We start from the raw sequence: 22,196 nt of genomic DNA on the forward strand, positions 1-22,196 counted from the left end.
CTTTCCAGTGTTTCTCCTATCTCTGTCTTCTAAGATTTGAGGCTATAAACATTTCCAACCATTACTATCCTTTCCTAGGAGTATGAGCGTGAGCACTCGTGATTAGCAAGAACTTTACCCTTTAGATATCTCCTTATCCTTCTGCCTTTGAAATCAGAACCAGAAGTTAATATGCAGAAAAAACTCCCATTTCAATAAAAGATTTATCTTAATAAAAAGGCTATCCTCTACACTCTTTATAGCAAATAATTATAGTTGTACCTATACCTATACTTTGGCACTATTTTATATGCAACTTCCTGTAATTGGGGAAGTTTCAGTTTGTCAATCATCTCATTAACTAACTTATGCTATCCAAAATTCTAAATCTTCCTCTTAGTGGCTTTAGAGACTCCATGTTTTAAGCGTGGTGGAGTGAGATAAACTGCTTTGTGGTTTCCCTCATTCCACTCACTCAGTTTGGGCATCATCATCATCATCAACAACAACCACACCTTTCTAAGGTATAGTAAGGCAGATTGGAAAACTCAGTTTTGATGCTCTGTGAAAACGTTATCCTGTAGAATGCTGCTCAACCTTCTGAAAGCCATAAAACTTTTTGCTCAGATACAATCTTATCTGTTTGCCCAAGAAATATATAGGAACACACAGGACATCTTGGCAACATCTGTAGATGGAGTCTCAAGTCTTCCTTCCATTAAGACACTGCAAGAGTCCCTGAGTCTCCTATTCTCTGTAAAAAGAAGTTCAATAATGATTAAGATTGTCTTACCTGCCTTTTAAAGTCAGATTTTGATCTTTGGCATTCATTTCTTAAAAGCTAACAGTAAGAATCATTCCTCTTGTCCTCCAAATATGATCCCTTTTGTTGGTACCCACCTCATTTCCAATTGCCTGTAATGTTTCTAAATTCTTGAAGCATTGCCAAAATGGCTATAGTGACCCTGGGGAAGTTTGCAGCCTGTAGCAAATGTAGCAATGGGATAGTCAATGTACAAATGAAGCTTCAGTCCTTACTGGGGAAATGGACTGTAGACAAGGAAGGTAAATTGATTCTCCCACCAAGGCTTCAAAAACACACACCTGTGGAATGTCAAAACCAGATGCATATGTGAAAAATAAATGGGCAGAACACACCCATCATTGCTTGAATTATAACTGAAGAAATATCTAAATTCCCAAAAGTTGCTAGAATAGTTTCCTCTCAAACTATCATAGCAATTTGTATGTGAAACACGGGAGAGCCAAGGATCTGCCTACAGCACTGTCACCACATAAGTGATCTGCCATGATGGCCCAGGCTGTGCATTTACTTCATCACAGTGAAACTCATCCATTGCTGTATAAAGGTGTCACTCTAAACTGCAGATAGACACTAATTCCTACAAGCAAGTGATAACAGATGCTGATATTTCTCCATAGAAAACAAAGTGTGTTCCTGAGCAATCTGCACAAGTCAGAGCAGTTGGTGACAACTAGGTCTCATAAATCTTCAGGCAGAGTCTATGGGGTCAGTTCCTTTGCTCTGGCACTCAGTCTATCAAAAATGGCTTAAAAAGTCAACAATAAACACCAAGAGCAATAGAATTTCAGGTTGATTACTGATTTGCAGAACAAGAGATGGCTCACAGAAATACTCACTGATAACTACCAGTGTTTGTCACGAAGGAAACAGAAACAAAATTGGTATTAGGTAGACAAGCAACAGGGACAGATATATCAGGTTTCAGAGTTTCTTCTGAACCCCCAGAAACCTATCCATTAGGAAGCTTCTGTCAGAGACCCCATCAGAATAGATTAGTTCTTGCAAGCCTTTTGTTTCTCAGAGATCTTTCATCTGTGATCCTTATATCAACATTCAGAAATAACCCACACAAGATTTTACTTGTATTTTAGGAAATGTTTACAAATGTCCATATTTCTTACACCAAGATTGTCAAAGATAGATTTTCATGCAAATGAACACACAGACACACACCCACATAACACACATACGTGCACACATGCCCATGTATATACATGTGCACACATGTATAATACATGTACATACAAATTTGCATACAGATACACACACCCATGCACTCACACAGACACACCAAGCCACAAGATATGACAGCCAAGGCTGTGCAGGCATTTACCACACCACAGTGAAACTCATCCATTGATGTATTAAGGTGTCACTCTAAGCTGCTGATAGACACTAAGTTGTATGAGCAAGTGATAACAGGTGCTGATATTTCCCCATAGAAAACAAAATGTATTCTTGAAAAATATGCATAAGTTGTGGCAGTTGGTGAAAGAAATGGGTCTCATAAGTCTTCATGGAGAGTTTATAGGGGTCAACCCCTTTACACACTCACACATGAACACATAAACATATGCATACACATACATATACACATAAACACACACTCAGACATGCACACATATACAGAAGCACACACACATGCACAGAGACACACATTCACTCACACATACTCAACACAGATACTCAACACACATGTGCTCACAGAGATACACAAACAGATACACATAGATACACACACACACACACACACACAGATTCACATGGCCAGAGAGTTGATGCTAGTGGCAGTTCCTGGCAGATGGCCTAAGTTATTTGTCATGTGGATATCTCCACAGGACTGCTTAAGTGACTATGTCATGGCAACAGGCTTTTTCCAGAATCTGATCCAGGAGACAGCAGGATAGAAACTGCTATACCAAACCTTCTTGTGACCTTTGTTATGTCTCACACTGTCATTTCTGCCGCATTCTATTAGCTGCATGGGGCAGCACAACTCTCTGCAAAAGTGGAGAATCAGGCATACGGTATCAAGAGGTGAAATCGTCAGATGCCATCTTCAAAGATGGTTCCTATACACAGTGTCTTATTCATAATCTAACTGGGTTTCATGCTCAAAATATTGCCATTGTAATTTAGTTCACAACACTATCTAAACAGCCATCATGAGAGTGATTCCATTTATTCATGTTTTGTTAAATCATTAGCCATTGGTATAAGGTAGTCATTTTTAAACAACAAACTCTCAGAACAGGGACAATCCTAATGAGCTTAATTTTATTTTAAATACATTTTAATACTGGAGAAATTAAGGTTTATTTAATTGACATAAAGTACCAATCATTTAAACTTTCTTTTCTTGATATCATTAGCATGTTATATTAGGTCATAATTTTTTACATGACACATGCCATACTTTTCTCCTCTTTTTCAAGATTTCCTGAAATTCAAGCCTGTGGGCCAGGAAGCCATGATTTCTTATTTCTATTGATCAGTTAGACTGCCCAAAGCTTTAAGGCAATAGGCACATTTATCAGTTCATTCTGTTTGTATGAAAATGTCAAAATATCTACTCTACTCTGTAAACTAATATCTATCAATTAAAAACAAAATGATAAATCAATAAATCCAATTTAAAGATATAATTATAGTCATTTAGCACAGGGGCTAATTCTAGTTATGCTTTATTAAAATCTTTAATTCAAAAAATGTGTCTTTCTTAACCCATCACCATAACTTAAGATAGGAATTTAAAAGGCACAAATGAGTTCAATGAATACAAAAGAAATTCACAGTGAAACATTAAAAACTACCAGTTGATAAGTTAAAAAATATAATGTGCTCCTAAACTGTACTATTTGCATTTCACACTGGGAACTATACCTCTGTGTCTATTTAGCAACACATCTCTGACTTAGTCTCGCAGATTTGGGTATTATGGTCAACATCCACTGAGAGAATAAATGACTAATGTGTTCAGTTTAGCATTTCTGTGTATAATGAGTCACCTGCATGCACAAAACACATATGCAGAAACTCACACAATGGTGATCGGAGGGTCATACATATATGTACAGATGCAGAAAATCAGCTCCCTAAAAAAATATAATAATCACATGTGATGACCTTGCGTAGTTGGTTACTTTCTATTGCTGTGATAAAACACTATGACCAAGGCAAATTATAAAAGAAAGCTTGGCTTATAGAGCCATATAGTTAGAGTCCAGGATTGTGGAATAAAGGAAAACTTACATCTTGATCCACAGACACAAGGCTGAGAGAAAGAGAAAGGGCTTGACTTATAGTACCAAATCTTAAGTCTAATCTCACTAAACATGTGAAAAAAAAATAAAACCAACAAACCATACAAGAATGAAACAAAAATAAAACCAGCCAAGTGGCATGCATTTAGAATCCTTGTACACATGATATGAAGACAGGAGGATTCCTGGGGCTTGCTGGCTACCTAGATTAGCCTATTTGACATGAGACTTTGTTAACAAACAAAGAAACAAACAAACAAACAAACAACAACAACAAAGAATGTGAAGCTGGGCAATGGTAGCACATGCCTTATTTCTCAGAACTCAGGAGGCAGAGACAGGTGGATCTCTGTGAGTTCGAGGCCAGCCTGGATTACAGAGGAAGTTCTAGGATAGTCAAGGCTACACAGACAAACCCTTGATCCACTGACACAAGGCTGAGAGAAAGAGAAAGAGAAAGAGAGAGAGAGAGAGAGAGAGAGAGAGAGAGAGAGAGAGAGAGAGAGAAAGGGAGAGGAGAGAGGAGAAAGAGAAAGAGAAAAGAGGAAAAGGATGAAGAGGAAGAGGAAGAGAAACAATATGGACAATGCAGGAGGGAATGTTTCAGGGAACAATTAGATTGGGGAGTGCAGTTAACACATAGTTAGAGCTTCCTACCCAGGTAACAATTGGGGTTAAATCTGGCATCATTACCTGAGGCTGGAACACAGGAACAAGGTTTGGTGGGGCAGGAAATGATACGATGAGGAACATGGCGGATCAAGGTGTCACTCCTGTGCAGAGTTCAGCATGCAACAGCAGGAAGTGTGCCTGTGCTTTTAAGACTCATAGCAGTCAACTCTAAATCAAGCTTTCATCTGAGTGTGTCACATGTCAGCCTATCAGAGACTCTTTATGTTTCCTCAACAAAGTGCTCTCTCCACTACATGACAGGACATCACAGTCTGGTCTTACTTTGCTTCTCTAGTTACAAATCTCACACTTTTGCCTCTCACAACCTGAGCTAACACCTCCCTGAGAAATTTTCATTTCCAATGAATGACATCTTCTTTTAGACCCCTCATTAGTTGCTACCTTTGCTGATAAAACCCTTGCATATACATGTATACTCATGCTTGTACTCATAAGCACAAATGCACACATACACACACACATAGTAATGCACACACACACATACATACACTAACATACCCTGTCCCCTGTTGTTCCTGTATGTTTTTTCTCACTACATAATCTGTAGACTCAGTGCAGATGTCCCTCTCCCCAGCAAAGCCTCTAGAGTCTTTCATTCTTAGAATTTTGCAGGGTTTCAAAAAGGAGTAGTCTCTCCAAGGCCCAGTTGTGCATGACCCAAGAACCAAAGATGCTGGACACACAAGGTAATCAAAGACAGGTAGGACAGTATCTCCAAGTTCATTTTGTTATGGCAAAGAAACTTAATGACCTGGACCTTTGTGGAAGTGTGTGTAGCAGAAGGAAACTTTGGTAAGAGTATTATAAAAAAGAGAAAAATTGAAGGAAAGCCAGGATAAGTTAAGGGGGGGGAGGAGCGAGAGACACTCCTAAGAGTTGGAAGGGTTTCCCAAGGGAGAAAGGAACCATAAAACTTTTCTGTGTATGGGTTTTATAGTGCAATGGTGGAAACTGGACAAGGGCTATATAAACTCTGTTGGGATTAGTTAATTCTCTGGGCTATGTGCAGAGTCAATGTGTGCTCCTCTTGGGTCAGTGAGGAAGATGAGCACACACTCCCCGCTCAGTTTGGGTTGTTGAACCCAACTAATGTGCATCTCTGACCTGGCTTACTGTTGTCCTTGACTGTCCGTCATTAGTCACACACCCATCATTACATCCTCCACCCTTGCAGCTGTCCTGGATGCATTAGTTGTACTAAGTTCTCTTGGTTCACATATTTTCATGACTGCCTTGTGTCCTCACCATGACAGATTTCACTCTGTCACAGCCATAAAGATGTAGCTGTCATCATTCTTGGTCCCATACTACTTACCTTTAAAATGGACACTTTTTGTTAGGAGACATAATCACAATTTAGTCTATCACAATTAGCTGCATTCAAAGAAAGAATATGGTAAAATGCAGCAGTGTCTTACAGATGCCACTTGGGGGCAGCCACTGGCCCAGACCCTGTCCTGTCTCCTGTCCATTTAAGTCAGTTATCACACACATGCTTTCAAGCCCTTTTCACACCCAAGCCCTTTTATTCATTTTCTTACTGTTCAGACTTTACTGTCTTTTACTGTGAGCCATGGTCTTTTGATAGTTCTGGAGATGATACCTTCTGCCTTAGGAGAATTTTCTCCAACCAGACTCTTGGATACTCACTCCATCCTCAATTCCATCACTGTGTCCATTTCTCTTGCTAAAATCTTGTCTGTGCAGTGATGATTCTTCTTTCATTATCATCTTCCTGGCACCTGACATCATGTTTCTGTAACTGTGTTACACAAATGAGTTATGGTCTTAGTAGTTCTATAATCACTACCCATGATCCTTGCCACAGAGCATGCAAACTCACATCTCTGCAGTTCTTCATATCCATGTGTGCATACGTGAATGGCAACAAGTGCTGGCCACCTGGGTTGATACTCCAGATGAACTGTCTACATGGGTTTTTTGAGGAGGGGGTAATTTTTGTTTTCTTAATTTTTAAAAAAATATTTTATTTAAGTTTAGGTTTTGGTTTCAGTTTCAGTTTCAGTTTTGGTTTTGGTTTTGAACAGGGTTTGTCTGTGTAGCCTTGACTATCCTAGAACTTTCTCTGTAATCCAGGCTGGCCTCGAACTCACAGAGATCCACCTGTCTCTGCCTCCTGAGTTCTGAGAAATAAGGCATGTGCTACCATTGCCCAGCTTCACAGTCTTTATTGTTGTTGTTGTTGTTGTTTGTTTGTTTCTTTGTTTGTTAACAAAGTCTCTTGTCAAATAGGCTAATCTAGGTAGCCAGCAAGCCCCAGGAATCCTCCTGTCTTCATATCATGTGTATAAGGATTCTAAATGCATGCCACTTGGCTGGTTTTATTTTTGTTTTGTTCTTGTATGGTTTGTTAGTTTTATTTTTTTTTTCACATGTTTGGTGAGATTAGACTTAAGATTTGGTACTATAAGTCAAGCCCTTTTCCAGTGATCCATCTTCCTAAAGTTGCTTTCAAATGGGAATAGGGGGAGTACATTCAGTTGATTGTCTCATCTTAGTCAATGCCAACCCAACCCCAACATGATGAGGAAAAAGAACAGTAGTTTCTGTTACTCACTTGTGGCTTCCTTTTGTGTGATTGTCATCTCTGTAAAATGGTTATATTGTTATATTTCAGTATAAAACTTAACTTTAAACTCATGGACACCCAGGTATTAGGAAAATAGTTCAAGCAGAGTGGAGAGATTCAGTAGTTGTCAAGGTTGCCAGGGGTTCAGGACCCACTGTTACTAGGGGGAGTGGGATCCTTCACTGTATGTAGCCTTTGCTTCTTTCATGTGGGGCTTAAAGCTACTCCCCCCAATGCAAACCAAACTGTCACTAGTAGGGCAGCCCCAAAGTCTTGAATCTAAAATTATTAATTTCATTAAAATGGATAGAGTAAACAAGGCATACATTTTAAATAGCTTGATAAAGTCTAAAATCATTAAACTATCCTAATGTATTATAATAACATTAATTTATTCAAATACACAACTAAAGATAGATACCTCTTGGGGATCAGACAGTGATGCATAATAGTCTTCAGAATGCTCCCAGGAATAAATGCTACCTTACTGTTCTCCAGCAGCAAGTGTCAAGCCACACAATAAACGAACAGGTTGCTATAGCAGCGTACACACAGAACCTCTCTTCCACACTGGTTTGTGGAAGCTCCCCTCCTCTCCATTTTCACTGTTGGTTTCTTTGCCTGCCCTGGGGGATCTCCCAAAAGCCTGCATGAGACTGATAATGGGCATATAACTGATACTGAGTTTGGCATGTCTTGAAATCACAATGCCATGATCTTTGCCATCACTCACCTTGCTTTAAAAATAATTTCCTCTATGTTCAATATTTAATGTTCAGCTGCGGTCTGGGGGGAAATGAATCCATTTTAAGAAACAGACTATCATTGAACAATGGCTTCACCTGTCATAATCTAGTGCCTGCTAGATTTGAGGTACATGTACTTAAAGGGTACATATTATCATTTAAAACCATTTTTACATTCGCAGTTGGCTACTGGGTTAGCTTCTTCCATTTCACAGATTAAAACATGAAGGTTTACCAAGATGCAATAACCTAACACAGGCAACCAAGCATACAGTAGTCACTGTGTGCCCACATTTTAAGAGGCCAGCACTAGTCTTATTCTATGACGTGCTTAGAATACAATGCATAACAAAGGCACTGGGAAATGTTTTCATTAGGCAATTCCACACTCACGGGAAGATGAGCATGAAACCAAAGTCCTCACAAACATGTAGGAAGATGTGCAACTCAATCCGTGTTAGATGTGGGGACCTAGACAAGTCTGGCAGAGCTCAGCAATACCACAACTTGACTAAACTCGAACCTATCCTTTTTATTTTCCCCTTGGCTGATTTTCTTCTGTTCTTGATTATATTGTGCAGGAGAGATTTCCCCCCTTCATTTTTTTTAGTGGGCCAAAAGATGAAACCACAAGCAGAAACTGCTGCCAATGGGGTATGTGCTGAGGCACAGCTCCAGGAGGGAAGAAGAGCAGGTTTGCGGCTTCTCATCCCAGGCTATGTGCAGACTGAGAGACAGACTCTAGGGGAGGACAATGGAAGCTGTGTAAAATGCTTCACTCAAGGCAGAACTAAGCCCCAGAACTAGGAATGAGCCTCTGTCCCAGAACGAAATCCATAAAGCTCCCGGAAAGAAAGCTTGCTGTTTCATTGACTCTCTATCCCATCAGCCTCACCCCCTGGATGGATCCCAGCTTTCCTGGCTTGGCCACAGCAAATCTGTTAGCTCTTGAGCTCCAGTAGCTTTGTTCCTGCCCCAACACAACTTTCCTGAAGCGCTCAAGCTTTCTGAGCTGTCTCCCAAACCCAAACACAACATCCCGTTTCTGCTCGAAGATATCAAGGCAAACTGCCAGGAGTGGACACCAACAGTCTGAGGAGAGTCACATTTGAATATCAGTAGTTCTGTCAATTATTGGATGGTATAAGATGAATTAGATTAATTTTTCTAAACTTCTGTCTCCTCATCTTTAAGCTAGGACTGATAACACCGATCTCCCAGGGTTGCTGAGAACATTCATTCATGTTCACAGCAAGTGTTCATGAATGAATGTCAACTTCCCACTCTTAGGGCCATACATGTGTGTACAGATACTGAAGAATTTCAGTTATAAATGAATTGAGAACAATTGCCATCTTCCACATATATGTGAAGCTTTTCTGTGTACAATGAGACTAGAAATGCAGTCACGGCTCTGGCCCTGTGTGTGGCATTTATTGTTGATTCTGACCTGGAAAGAAAGAGTGGGCAATAATCCCAAACATGAAGTGAGGCAGGCCTGAGACTGAGCAAGACACAATGTCATTGCCCTAGTTATTTTTGCAATCTTACCAATTGATGCTGACACTATGTGGTTGGGTTTTTCTCTGGAGTCTTTGATACTGGGTTTCTTAGTCACCTTAGATAGCGAGAGTCCAAAAGAGATAATGAGTGTAATTTGTGATCATTTTATAGCTAAGCATGTCTGGTTCCCCTTATTATCTCTGGCATGAGGTAATAGAGGACTCTGTTTTAATATAGTAGTTTCTGTTGGGGCTGTGCTCACAGGAGCCTGCAACAGATGCTGGCATATCAAGCAGCCTACAGCCCATAGATTTATGAGGCACTGGCCAAAGACAAACTGAGAGTAAGAGTAACGTCCCTCAGTATGGATCAACTTTAGCTGGTTCCAGGGGTGGAGGACACAGGATCTGCAGTAATTGAAGAATCTTACACGAAAGTTCCCCTGGTAAAAGTAAACAAGAACACATGGCCAAGTACTTCCTTATAAGCACCATATGATGCAGCTGCTCTTATAAAGAACAGGAAACCTGGTTCTTGACTTTTAACTCTGAATTCAGTAAAGATTCTCTTCCATTGTAGAAAAAGAAATAAATAATCTGTCAATATAAGACAATATATGAATGGTTCTATCATCTATCTATCTATTTATCATCTACCTACCTATCTAATTTCAATATTTCTATAGGACCTCATGTAGCCCAGGTTAACCTCCAGCTTCCTAGGTAGCGAAGGGTCACCTTGAAGCATCAGAAGGATCACCCTGTCTCTATGACCTAATTAGAAGTACATGGTATCACACCCACCTTGTTCAATGTTGGGGATAAAACCAAAGTTTGCATGCTAGAGGAGTGTTGCGCCAACTTTGCTATTTCCTTACTCAAGAAAGAGTCTCTTAATGAAAAATAAAATTACAGAAAAACACCTTGGAATAAATCTTTAAGAGGAAAGAAGTCATCAATTAAAATACTCTTTTATTTTGTTTATTTTTCACATAAAGGGCATACATGCTATAGCCTTTAGGTGGGATTCATGTCTTCATATTCAGTTACTAGGGTGGGGTTCATCTGTGCTCTGTGATACTTCTTTTCCTCAGCTTCAGTCTTTGGAAGGACAGAGTTTGTGTTTATCTTTGATCACTTGACATGGAACTCACCTTCATATTGATTTAGTAAATGTTTTCAGAATTGCATTGAATAATTGATAAAAACTCTCAGGGCAAGATCTCTGTGATAAAAATCACAGAGGCACATTGTCTGTACATACACTTCAGTGTCCACACTGCGGTCCACTCTGAGGTTCACACTCAGGTGGTCCTCAGTGGCCACAGTCTCACAGACAGCTTTGCATTGCACTTAAGGAGAAGAGCATGTCTCAAATGTTGTATAAGTGATAACAGTTCTCAGACTTTCTACTGTAGAAGGAAGTTAGCTATAGATTTCATTAATTTCAGAAAACTAGCCTCCCCTGGAGATGGTCGTGAGGGAAGACATTTCTCTTGCTCATTGTCCTCTCATCTCCCTGGCGGTTGGGTTAGCACTCTGACATGCAGCTGTGATGATGGTGCAGATGCTGCTGCCAGAGCGCTACAGCAGGGGCTGCACAGAATGTGTGCAACAGCATGCATGACTCAGAGGCATCTGTAGCTTTGCCTCATTGAAGGGCAGGAAACTGAAAGCCAACTCATCCAGAGAGATGGCCATGACAAAGGGAAGCAATGGAGCCAGAGAGCTTCTCAATATACTCCCTTGAGAACATCTCAGAGTTCAAACAATGGAAGATTCTAGTTCATTTCTTTTCAGTAGCAATGAGACAGTTCTGGTTTGGGGCACATCAGACATTCAGTAGTCCAGGAAATTGCAGAGACCTCAGAAAATGTGTCTGTAACAGACATGGACACGATGACTTAAACCCCAGTATTAAAACAGGTGGGGAAATGGAACTATGGCCTGTACATGTGGCATATACAATCTGATGTGTTTATAAAAAGATAAGGATATATGGGATATGTTCTATTGGTATGTGGTGAGGTATGGTGGGAGGGGATGTCTCAGTGGGCCCATGCTTTCTCTTGTGGTATCAGCCACATGACAGTATAGTATAGAATAGAGTTTATTCAGGGCATGGGGCATAGAGTTAAGAGGGTAGTAGAGGCAGAGAGAGAGAGAGAGAGAGAGAGAGAGAGAGAGAGAGAGAGAGAAGAGAAGAGAAGAGAAGAGAAGAGAAGAGAAGAGAAGAGAAGAGAAGAGAAGAGAAGAGAAGAGAAGAGAAGTGAAGTAGAGGTCCATGAGTGTTAATGGTAATATTTAAAACAGCGGCACCCAATCTGGCTTGTTGTTAATGGGCCACCATGTTCCCAACTAGTCAAGGCCTGAGGCCACAAGCAGCGGTATGTTCCCTCCACTGCTTGGCTCAGGCCACCGGCTCAGGCAGGTCAGAAGCACTGACCCTGCACCCATGAGATGCCCAGCGTGGGAGATGGCTCTGCCAATCTACCACACTGTCTCCACAGTGCTTGGCTGAGCCCAGACTATCCCGCCATCCATATGGTTCCCGGTAGAAATGAGATTGTAATGCTTAAAGATTATCCAATATCTTTATATATTTGGTAATGCCCAATATTCAAGATGCCCACACAATTAGAGATGTTACCCAATACCTAACCTAGATATTACAACTACCTTAGACTGCTAGAGACACGCGTACGTCCGCTGCCATCTTCCCCTCTTTCTGGTCCTCCCTCTCTTAGCTCCTCCTTTTCCTTCTCCTTCCTTTCTTCACTTCTCCCAACTCTTCCCACATTACCAAGTTTATTGTAAAGTATCCAGCTATACATGAGCACATGGAGAAAGGGGGAAAGGAATGGGGAAGAGAAGAGGGAAAGGGAGAAGCAAGAGGCAAGAGAGCAGGAGATGAAAAGTGCAAGAGAGAGAGGAGGGGGCAAGCAGCCCCTTTTATAGTGGGCCAGGCCTACCTGACTGTTGCCAGGTAACTGTGGGGAGGAGCATATCTGGCTATTGCCACATAACTGTGGGGGAGAAGTTTAGACAGAATGCTAACACAATCAGTTTAAAGTACAGTAATTAAGGGGATGTGTACAGATGTTTCTCAGCTATCAGAGTGCTCACTAAGCCCTGGGTTCAATCTCAGGCATCAAATTATATTCATGCATTCATTGATTGGTTAAAGGTTATTAATGCGAGGCGTGAAAGTGTCCAGTAAGTCACTAGGAATTTAGCATGCATTTTTATAGGTTTAAAATACTTTCATTCAATTTTTTCATTTAGAATTGGGGATCATTATTTCTGCTCAAGTTTAAATTTTGTTCAATGTTTATTCAACTCAGAGTTTTGTTACTATGATTAAAGTTTGCATTTCGAATAAGTCAAATTCAACCACTAAGTATAGTAAAGTAATTCCCAGAGTAATCATATCTCATTACTTCTGATTTTCATTACATATAGAATAGTTTTTCTCCATTCAGTGTAAGATACAGATAATAAGTTAGTCCCAACTCTAGGGAGGCCACAGATGAGCTCCTTTGTGATCAGACATAGTTGATACTGAAATAATCATACATGAAAGAAAAATCTAGCTGGCCACTCGACAAGTAAATTTACCCACTTGGTGGTCACTGTGTCTTATTTCCATAAATCTGATATTATTCAGGCAGAAGATAGAATCTGGTTTTATCCACATTGATACAGAATTTATATGGAGAGAGAAAATTTCTTCAATTTGGCTTCATCTCATGATTACTCTAACTCATTGGCCTATAAAATACTTGGGACACCACTATGAATGGTGTACAATTTTAATATCAAAGAAAGTATGTCCTTGTAGTCTGCCCCTATTTAGGAAATTCAAACAATTCAATCTATTAAAACAAACAAACAAACAAACAAACAAACAAACTTGTGTATCCAAACTGATAGAACCATGCAAGAGTGAGTTACACAGAAGTCAGTCATTTAAGAAATGAAGTCCTAAAATGAGGCAAATGTGTTTCAGGATTCTGAATGCTGTCTGCATTGTTGTACTTCCTTCTCTAGGTCAAAGGAAGTCATCCTCTAGCCTTTGGTGTGTATGGCAACAGCTATATGGTGTTGACTTTTCACTTGAATCCTTGTAACATATGGTTTCAGAGGAGTTACCTACAAAGTATCTCAGGCTTCTATCAACTAGCCAGCTTACCCAGAAGCCATCAGTGAAGCTTTTGGAGGGCTCTATAAGTCTACTTCCTTTGTTCTCTTTCCTGACTTTCATTGATGAGAAGCCTTTGCTCTACTAGGTTAATTTGTACACTAGAAAAAAGTACACATACAGATCACAGGGTCTGGTTTGTCATGTAGGAGGGCAACCCATCAGAGCAAAGGACAGCTATAAAGCCTGTCTTCTCCACCAAATCCACCAATGCAGGGGAATCGTTGCAAAACAGAACTAACACTATGTTGCTAAGGTCCATGTGGGTGTGGTCACTATAGCTCCAGGTTGCCGTGGCAGCTCCGCCTAAGCTGAATTTGAAACTGATGTCTCATATACATGTTTATCATAGTATATTCTGTCTTCTAGGCTCTTCAATGGCCAACAAGGAATTATCATTCAGAATTTTAGCACAAGATCCATCCTCACAGTGACAAATGTGACACAGGAGCACTTCGGCAACTATACTTGTGTGGCTGCCAACAAGCTGGGCACAACCAACGCGAGCCTGCCCCTCAATCGTAAGTAAAAAAGTTGGAAAGCATACTCCAAGGGCCTCCAGACTCCTCTGCATGAGCAGAAATGAAGCCCAACCGTGGAGTATGCTCAGCCTAGATCTCATCCCAAGGTAGAAACAGGAAAGTTTGTTCCAAAATTATGTAGATGTTTGAGAATTTTATACTACCTGTAAACCTCTACATGTAAAAATGTCTTAGGGATTAAAAGGGGTAGGGGTTACAAAAATAGGTAAAACACATCTTCTGTCCAAAGATAGTTAAGTGGGGTTTTATCTGTACTGGGTTTATTTTTGAAAAAAATGTTTTCTCTTGAAGCATGGAGTAGCCACGACTTGAGTTTACTCTTGGCTGTTCGTCTTTAGACACTCACCTTTTGAGTCACCAGAAATTCACATGCTGTATGCAAAATGAGATAGTGAGTAAACAAGCATGGGAAAAGTATTCTATCTGCATAGATACCATATTTACTCAAAACTGTATCTTGAAATACAGTCTATGGATTGATTGAGACAAATGCTACATTATCTATACATCTGAATGCAATGTAATGGGTTGTCTCTTGGGTTTAAACCCAAAACAATCAGAGCCAAACAGACAGGAAGAAAGGGAGGTGGATTCCCTTCTGATAGAATGTGGGACTCATTTGTAGAGCAATGTCTTCCTATCTAACAAAAGATGTGTGAACACCCTATATTTATGTATATGGGCAGGAATTTGAGGGTGTCTATGCCCCCATGCAGAACACTTTTGTGCATGTTCAGCTTTAGGTCATAGATTTTAAAGGATAGGCGGTGGGCACATCAATGATGTTCTTAGCTCAGGGTCATAGGCTTCTGTTCCAAAGATTTAAAAAGCAGATGTGAACACCTCTGGGCATGCTCCATTTTCTCCAAAAAGTTTTAGCAGATAAAAGGAAGGGATACTTTGAAGACATATTAGTGTATCTGCCCTCAAGGTGTCTGCCTGTCTTCAGAGCTCACTCTAATGCATCGCAAGGACTGGAAATGATTGAGCAGCAGCCCTGGGGACCAGCAGAAGAGGGAAAATCCTACATTAATGCTCTTTTCAGCAACTACAATTAGTACCTTGAGGAAACTGAGTGACTTACAGATTGTAACATCCATAAACACTCCTCTAATTTTAAAACTGTTTTTTCAGAATATTCAAAGAATGTAGACTCTGCTTCCTCAATTTCACAAAGTTATCTGCATGAATCTTCTCTCAAAGTTCGTACTCTTACTGTAGCCTGGCACACATTCTTATGTTACTCCATAAGTTGATCACAACTTACTCCAGGAAAATGCAGAAATTGTGAAGTCCATCATAGGCAGGGGCTTTTATGTTTTGTAGAAACACAAATGGTATGAAGATTTCCTTCTCACTTAGATCACACTTTGTTGTGTTTTATAATTTGTGAGGTTTCGAATTGGGGTGATTAAAAACTTCTAATATAGAATCAGATGCATACGTTTATGTCAACCCTTTCATTGGTTTAGTTCAATATTTCCTAATATTTCTTAGCACTAATTTTGAAATGAAAAAAGTCGTGGCCATGTGATGACCTTCTGTAAAATTCTTGCTAAGTATTTTTTTTCTCATGAGGATGTTTTCTATGGTGATTAGTAACAAGAGCCACGGGAGAGATCAGGAGAAGGTTGAATTCTAATTATTGTAAATATTGACAGTTCTATAGATTATTGTCAATATTTTAGATGGCTTCAATATCCAAAAATCTGAAAAAATAAATTATTTTAAAAAGCAAAGAAAAATTGAGAGTTAATAACATTAACATGTTATTAACTTGCTAGCAAAATTTCTAAATCATAATTTATTTTCTAAAATGAAGTAATGTTTCTTACAATTTAGGATCATATGTTATGTCTATCTATTTACCTATCATTTGTCTATTTGTTATCTATCATTTACCTATCATCTGTCTATCATCTAGCATCTGCCTATCATCTACCTATCATCTCTGTTATCTGTCTACCGTCTATCTATGTATCATCCATTTATTGTGTCTCTCTCTCACTAACTCTTAACTGTTACCAGAGTTTTAATGGTTGGCTAACACTGACAGACTTTGTCTATAACTATGGCCCTGGATGTTTGATGGTGTGTCTGTATATGTAGGATTCTTCCCTGAAGCTCTTCTGTACTGAAGTATTTCAATTCTGTACTATAATTATTGTTTGTGTTTTATCTTTTATTTCACTTTTGTGGTACTGGAGGTCAAATTCATGATTCATGCATACCAGGCAGACACTGTAACCTTGAAACAACATCTCCAACCACTGTAGTTATTTTTGCACATTTTGTATCTTTCTGTTGGGTACTAGGGAGTCTTGAAACTGCCTCAGTGTCTCACCAATCGCTTTAGCTGTCATGTCACCAAATGCAATGCCTACTACTTAATAGACAATTAGTGAATTTTTAATGAATAAAGAAAGTAAGCCCCAAATGAGTTGATGAATGGACTGATAACTCAATGAAGGATGCACTGTTTTGTAGCTGTGGGCCTTCCTTCTTAGCCTCGGGGATGCCACTCAATGTCCCAGGCATTAGAAATGACATTTACTATTATTTTATTCTGGGCCAGATTTTATCCTAATTTCTTACAAGAATTTGACTATTTAATCCTCAACAACAACAAAGGGGTTCTCCAATCTCCTCTCTGCAGATAGGAAAGCTCAGAGAGAGTGTGTTCAGTGTCAGAGGTCATCAGATGAAGCCAGTGGTGAAGTTGAAGCTTCAGTCCTTGCTGCTGGCTCTTGTGCTTAAGTTCTGAGCCACTCCACTTCTCTACCTAAATCTAAGATCACAAAACCACCCACAGATTGAGAGGTGATCATGGTCACTTGAAAGATAGTTTAAAAACCATTTTGATTTCTAACTGGCCTCTTTATAGGTTTGTCCTTAGTCTTTAGGATGAATCTTGGAACCATTTCAGCCTACTATTAGTTTATACAATATCCTTTTCCAGATCACTAAAGAGATATAAGGCTATCTCTAAGTTCAGAGAAAGCCATAAATGAAACTATGTAAAAAGGAAGCCAGTGCATTTGGGTATGACTATGTGTGAGGGAAAAGGAGTGGAGGGAAGGGGATGGAAGCAGAGAACATGTATGAGGGAGGGGAAGGATGGAGAAAGAAAGTGTGTGTGTGTGTGTGTGTGTGTGTGTGTGTGTGTGTGTGTGTGTGTGTGTCTGTGTGTGTGTATTGCATCATAAGAGAAAAACGTCTTAAATCTACATTTTACTACACTTCAGCTATGTTGCTTTATGTAAGTTACATGTGTTTCATTCAAATGCTCAGTTAATTCATCTGTAAATTGAGGGCAATCATAAATTCCTCAGCAGAAATTTAGATGATGCCTTTAATGCACCTGTTTCTTTGTCTGGAGGTACTCAGTAAATGTAGTCATTGTTACTGTAACATCACATATACCAGCTCTTTGTTCAATGCATCTGAAGGAGCACTATGTCTATACTGGAGATAAATGACTTAATCTGATGACTGTCTAACTACCTGAGAGCTTCTTTGGTAAACAATCTACTTGTGAGAACGGTGAAGTAAAACAGGCTTGAGATAATCTCTAAATCTAATGCACAAGTTTGTCTCATGCTTCTCTTAGTGCACTGACAAGGATTTGTGGATGTTAATTCCACATTAAATATCCTGTCCTCGGCATAAGAGTTCAGACATCGGGGACCTGTAAAGTGTAAAGATGAAACAAACATCCAGTTCTATGTGGTCCTCATATAGCTGATTCAGTAGAGGTGTTCACTTGTCAAATATGGGTGCTGATGGTCTGCAGTATTCAAAGCTATAGGCTTCATGTTGGAAAGAGCAGGATAAGTAGATCAATAACCTCCTTCAAGGAGTTCAGACAATGGAAAGAGGAGAACCAGGAGCATAAGACGCTCCAGAGAAAAACAGTCAACTATGCTGCTCTGGGGGGGGGGGGCAGGGAAGGGGCTATAGATATAGTCTCAAGGGTGGGAAGGGACCATCCACCAAGAGAAGCTGAAATTAGTATTTGAATATTAAACAACCTATGTGTAGCTCAAAACATCACCTGGGCCATCATTTTCTCACTCTCTGAGGAAGAATTTTTAAAAATTCACCCAACAATAATCATGATTATAGAATAAATGACCAAAATGACAGCATCCCAGAGCCAAGGTCCAAACAGGAGTCTGTATTCCCAGAGCTATACTAGGGCCAGATAGAAGTCTCTGGTCCCAGAGCGAGGGCCATAATTGGGTCAGTCATGAGTAATGGACAATGATGGCTGAAGAGAGAGACCAGTAGAGCAGCTCATGTGATAGCAGGTAAAAGTGAACAGCATGCTTGCCCCTTTCTAGGGCTACAGTAAAGGAAGAAGTGAAACTGTAAAGAAAGGCTGGACAAATTGACAAGTGTCAGGACAGGCTTGAATATACGTTTCTGTCTTTAGGCTTGGAATCATTGAATGATTTTTTAACAAAGAAATTGTATAAACAGATCTGGATTCTGAAAGACTTTGTTAGACTGTGTGGGTTCTGAACCCCCACACAAACTTTAAATAACATGGGCAAATAAAAATGATGCAAATACAGTAGCTGAGGTGAGAACTGAGAGACAAGGAGGAGGTGTAAGGCGGTGGCCAAATCTGCAGGAATAGGAAGGCGTAGGAAGCAGGATTCAGCTGACTTCTCATGGCTACTGTGAGTGACATTAACCAGAATCAGAGCATGGGCAAAGACCCAGCACTTTTAGCACCTGGAAAAAAAGAAAAACAGGAGTTCATTTTCATGCGTTTTTGGTTTCAGATGATGCCCAGTAGGCAGTTGGATATAGAGTTCAGAAAGGAGATGATCTGGAAGTTTCAGAACAGAATGCAGATTCAGTGATGAGAACAGGTCAGATTTCTCATGAAGATAGAAACAGTGAAGTACATGAAGGATACATATCCAAGCCCCATCTTCATAAAGGGCAAACAGCAGGGAGAAGCACCAGACAGAGGAGAATGGGAAGAATCCAGGGGCTGTCAAGTCCTCAGTCACCCCAGACCAGAAAAAAAGGCTGGTGATGAGCCACTGTTGTTATAAATCTGTGGTGGTTAGTGATTTTCCTAGAGCAGTTTCTCGGAAACCTTTGAGATGTCACAGTCTATACATTGAGGCTAAATAGAGAGAGGGTTGAGCTATGGGTAAAACCCCCCACTTTCTAGAGGTTAGGTCATGCAACAGAGGATCAGAGTCTCGTCCTGGATGCTTCCACAGTGTCTGGTCTGCTCAGATTACTTTTCTGACTAATAAGCTATTGGCTGTGAGCATGTCAGTCACTCCCTGACCTGCACAGTCTCATGAGTTTCCTAGCCAGGCCTCAGTGCTATGACCCTGCCCCCATCCACTTGAGCCTTGCTTATTCCAACTATTTCAGTTCTGAAAGAAACATTTTCTCTTAAGGCATTAGGTTGCGATTGTAAAAGGAACTATAATTTAAAGCAGAGATTTTAGTAATTCTTGTCACTAAAACTGTTTTAAATTGCTGAAAATAGAGTTCTCTGTCAAGTGAGAGAAAAATGAGATGGAATAGAGAAAAAGACAAGGGAAGCAGAGAGAGAGAGGGAGGGGAGAGGAGTGGGAAGGGAGGGACAGAGGAGAGGGAGAGAGAGAGAGAGAGAGAGAGAGAGAGAGAGAGAGAGAGAGAGAGAGAGAGAGAGCTTCAGCCTTGTATAGCTCAGTGCTTAAGAAAGGCATTCTTTAATACAATCTTAAGGGATAATCATGTGACAAATATCTGTAATAGAATTTCTTGTTAAGTACAAACTGTGGGACTCAAAATTACATATGTTAGTGTTTTCACCTATGATATGTGCAACACAAGACTTACTCTGTGTATGTTCCTTAAAGGAAGGAAACTCAGTGATCTCACCCTGCCATCTATGGGTCTTGTTACTCAAGTGCTCACTGTGGTGTGAGAAGGAATTCTGTCTTTGTCAGTGCAAGAGCTTTGCTCCTCATTTTCACCAAAAACTTCAGTGTGTATACGAAAATGTTCAACATCTGTAGAGAAGTTGAGGAAAGAATTGTTTGGAACAGAGGCATAGTACACACAGCTTTATGACAGTGCAACGTTCTCCAGAGGCTCAGTGTGTGCACATGAGTGGGACAAGTCCAGCCTGAATAGAAATAGGGAAGCTGTTTACAGCCAGAGAATAGAAAGGGACACTGCTATGGTAGGTGGATACCCACCCTCCCTGTAAATGTGTTCCCAAGTATGAATGGAACCTTTGCTGAAGAATAAATCCTGGCAGTGTTGTGGGGCCTTCTTGCCTATGTGGCTACATCTGTTCAAGGACACATAGTATTCTCTTCAGAAACATGATACATTAAAACTTCAAAGGACTCAAAAACAAAACTTGTGCCTGCCTTGACTTCTCTCCTAGAGACCATAATGAATTTCCAATATTAAATGCTTTCATAAAAATTACATTTTTACTCTCTTGAAAACTCTCAGACATTATTTTCTAACAGCATATGGAATTTGATGGAAAATGTCTTCACTTGAAATAAAGTCAGTTCTGCAAAAGTGAAAGGAGACAGGGTGTGACAGCTATGTCTAGGCCGGAGCTGCTGGTTGCTGCTTTTTATGGCTGGTTTACCAAATTCAGATTATGCTTTACTGGAAAATAATACTTCAGCTCTCTACTTGCTTAAAATGCCTCCAAATACCAGTAAGCTGCAGTGGGTTCTCATCCCTCTATCTTGGTATAGGCAGCAGATCCCCTGTGGAAGGCAATGGTGATACCACAAGTTTAAATGTTTTATGTTCTAGATCAAAAATAATCTTTGCTTCTGCAACTTAAAAGCCATAGGATTTCATTTTGGCTGAAAGACATGATCATCATTTTAGCTTTGGAGAGTCCTAAGGACACACGGTGATGTGTGAGGGCTTTATAGATGTGTAGCTTTGAGATGTTAATAGGAAGGCTTGCCTATGTGCTCTTAAAACAAATGTTGACAAGAATTAGGTTGGGGCTTGGACAGAGACTCTGACAGAGCAACATGGTCCTATGCAATGGCATACTGTCTGGATCTATTCAGACAAGATCAACACTCAGCAAATGCACATAAGTTTGTGGGAACTGAGAGGGAAAAAAAAGCAAGAAGACCTTTCCTCCCCAGCTGATGCCTGAATCTGAGAGCCTAAGTTCACAAGCAGATGGATAAAGAGCCATTCCAAACCACATGAAAAAGAGCCTCACAAGCTGATGCAGTAAAAGTGACTGCCAGAACCTGTGGTGCTCCAGGCCACCATCAAAAACAAGCACAGACAGAACTTAGCCCTTTGTCACTCTGGTAGGATTGTATTGCTGCAAGCAGGGAGGGTCAGATATGACAGATTCTATTTTGTGAAGCAACAGAATTCCTCCTTCTCCCAAACAAAGCCTTCTGCAAACTCTTGCTGTGTCTAGTAAAACATAACTTAACAATGGGAGATAGTGAATTCTGCAAAACAGATCGTGGGCCAACATCATGATTTGCCAATATCACGGGCTATATTTACACAAACCTGTATTGTATAAGCTATCACACACCTAGGCTAGGTGGTACATGTATGATAGAGCATGTTGTTCCTGGAGTTATGATAAACAAAGCATGATATTAAATTGAGCACAGGAAAAGTGGAGAAATAGGAGTGCCATCAAGATAAGCGTGGGTGATAGGATGGAAACAGCAGAGAGGTCAAGAACACCACAGGAAGACCTCCAGAGTCTTGGGTCCATGGAAGTTCACAAAGATTCAACTACCAACCAAAGAGCATTCAAGGGCTGGGCCCAGGCAACCTACACATTTATAGAAATGTGTAGCTTGGTCTTCATGTGGG

General features: G+C 40.2%; 1 protein-coding gene across 1 annotated transcript in view; it reads left to right on the forward strand.

The window, feature by feature from the left end:
* Negr1 (neuronal growth regulator 1) overlaps positions 1 to 22,196 on the forward strand; it is a 697,487-nt gene that overhangs the window by 539,028 nt on the left and 136,263 nt on the right. The window contains exon 6 of the mRNA XM_034500375.2: positions 14,170 to 14,321. Within this exon, the coding sequence (XP_034356266.1) occupies positions 14,170 to 14,321 (152 nt within the window). The remainder of the gene's footprint in view (positions 1 to 14,169; positions 14,322 to 22,196) is intronic.

This window comes from Arvicanthis niloticus, chromosome 4 (assembly GCF_011762505.2).
Source record: "Arvicanthis niloticus isolate mArvNil1 chromosome 4, mArvNil1.pat.X, whole genome shotgun sequence".
Classification (NCBI taxonomy): Eukaryota; Metazoa; Chordata; class Mammalia; order Rodentia; family Muridae; genus Arvicanthis; species Arvicanthis niloticus.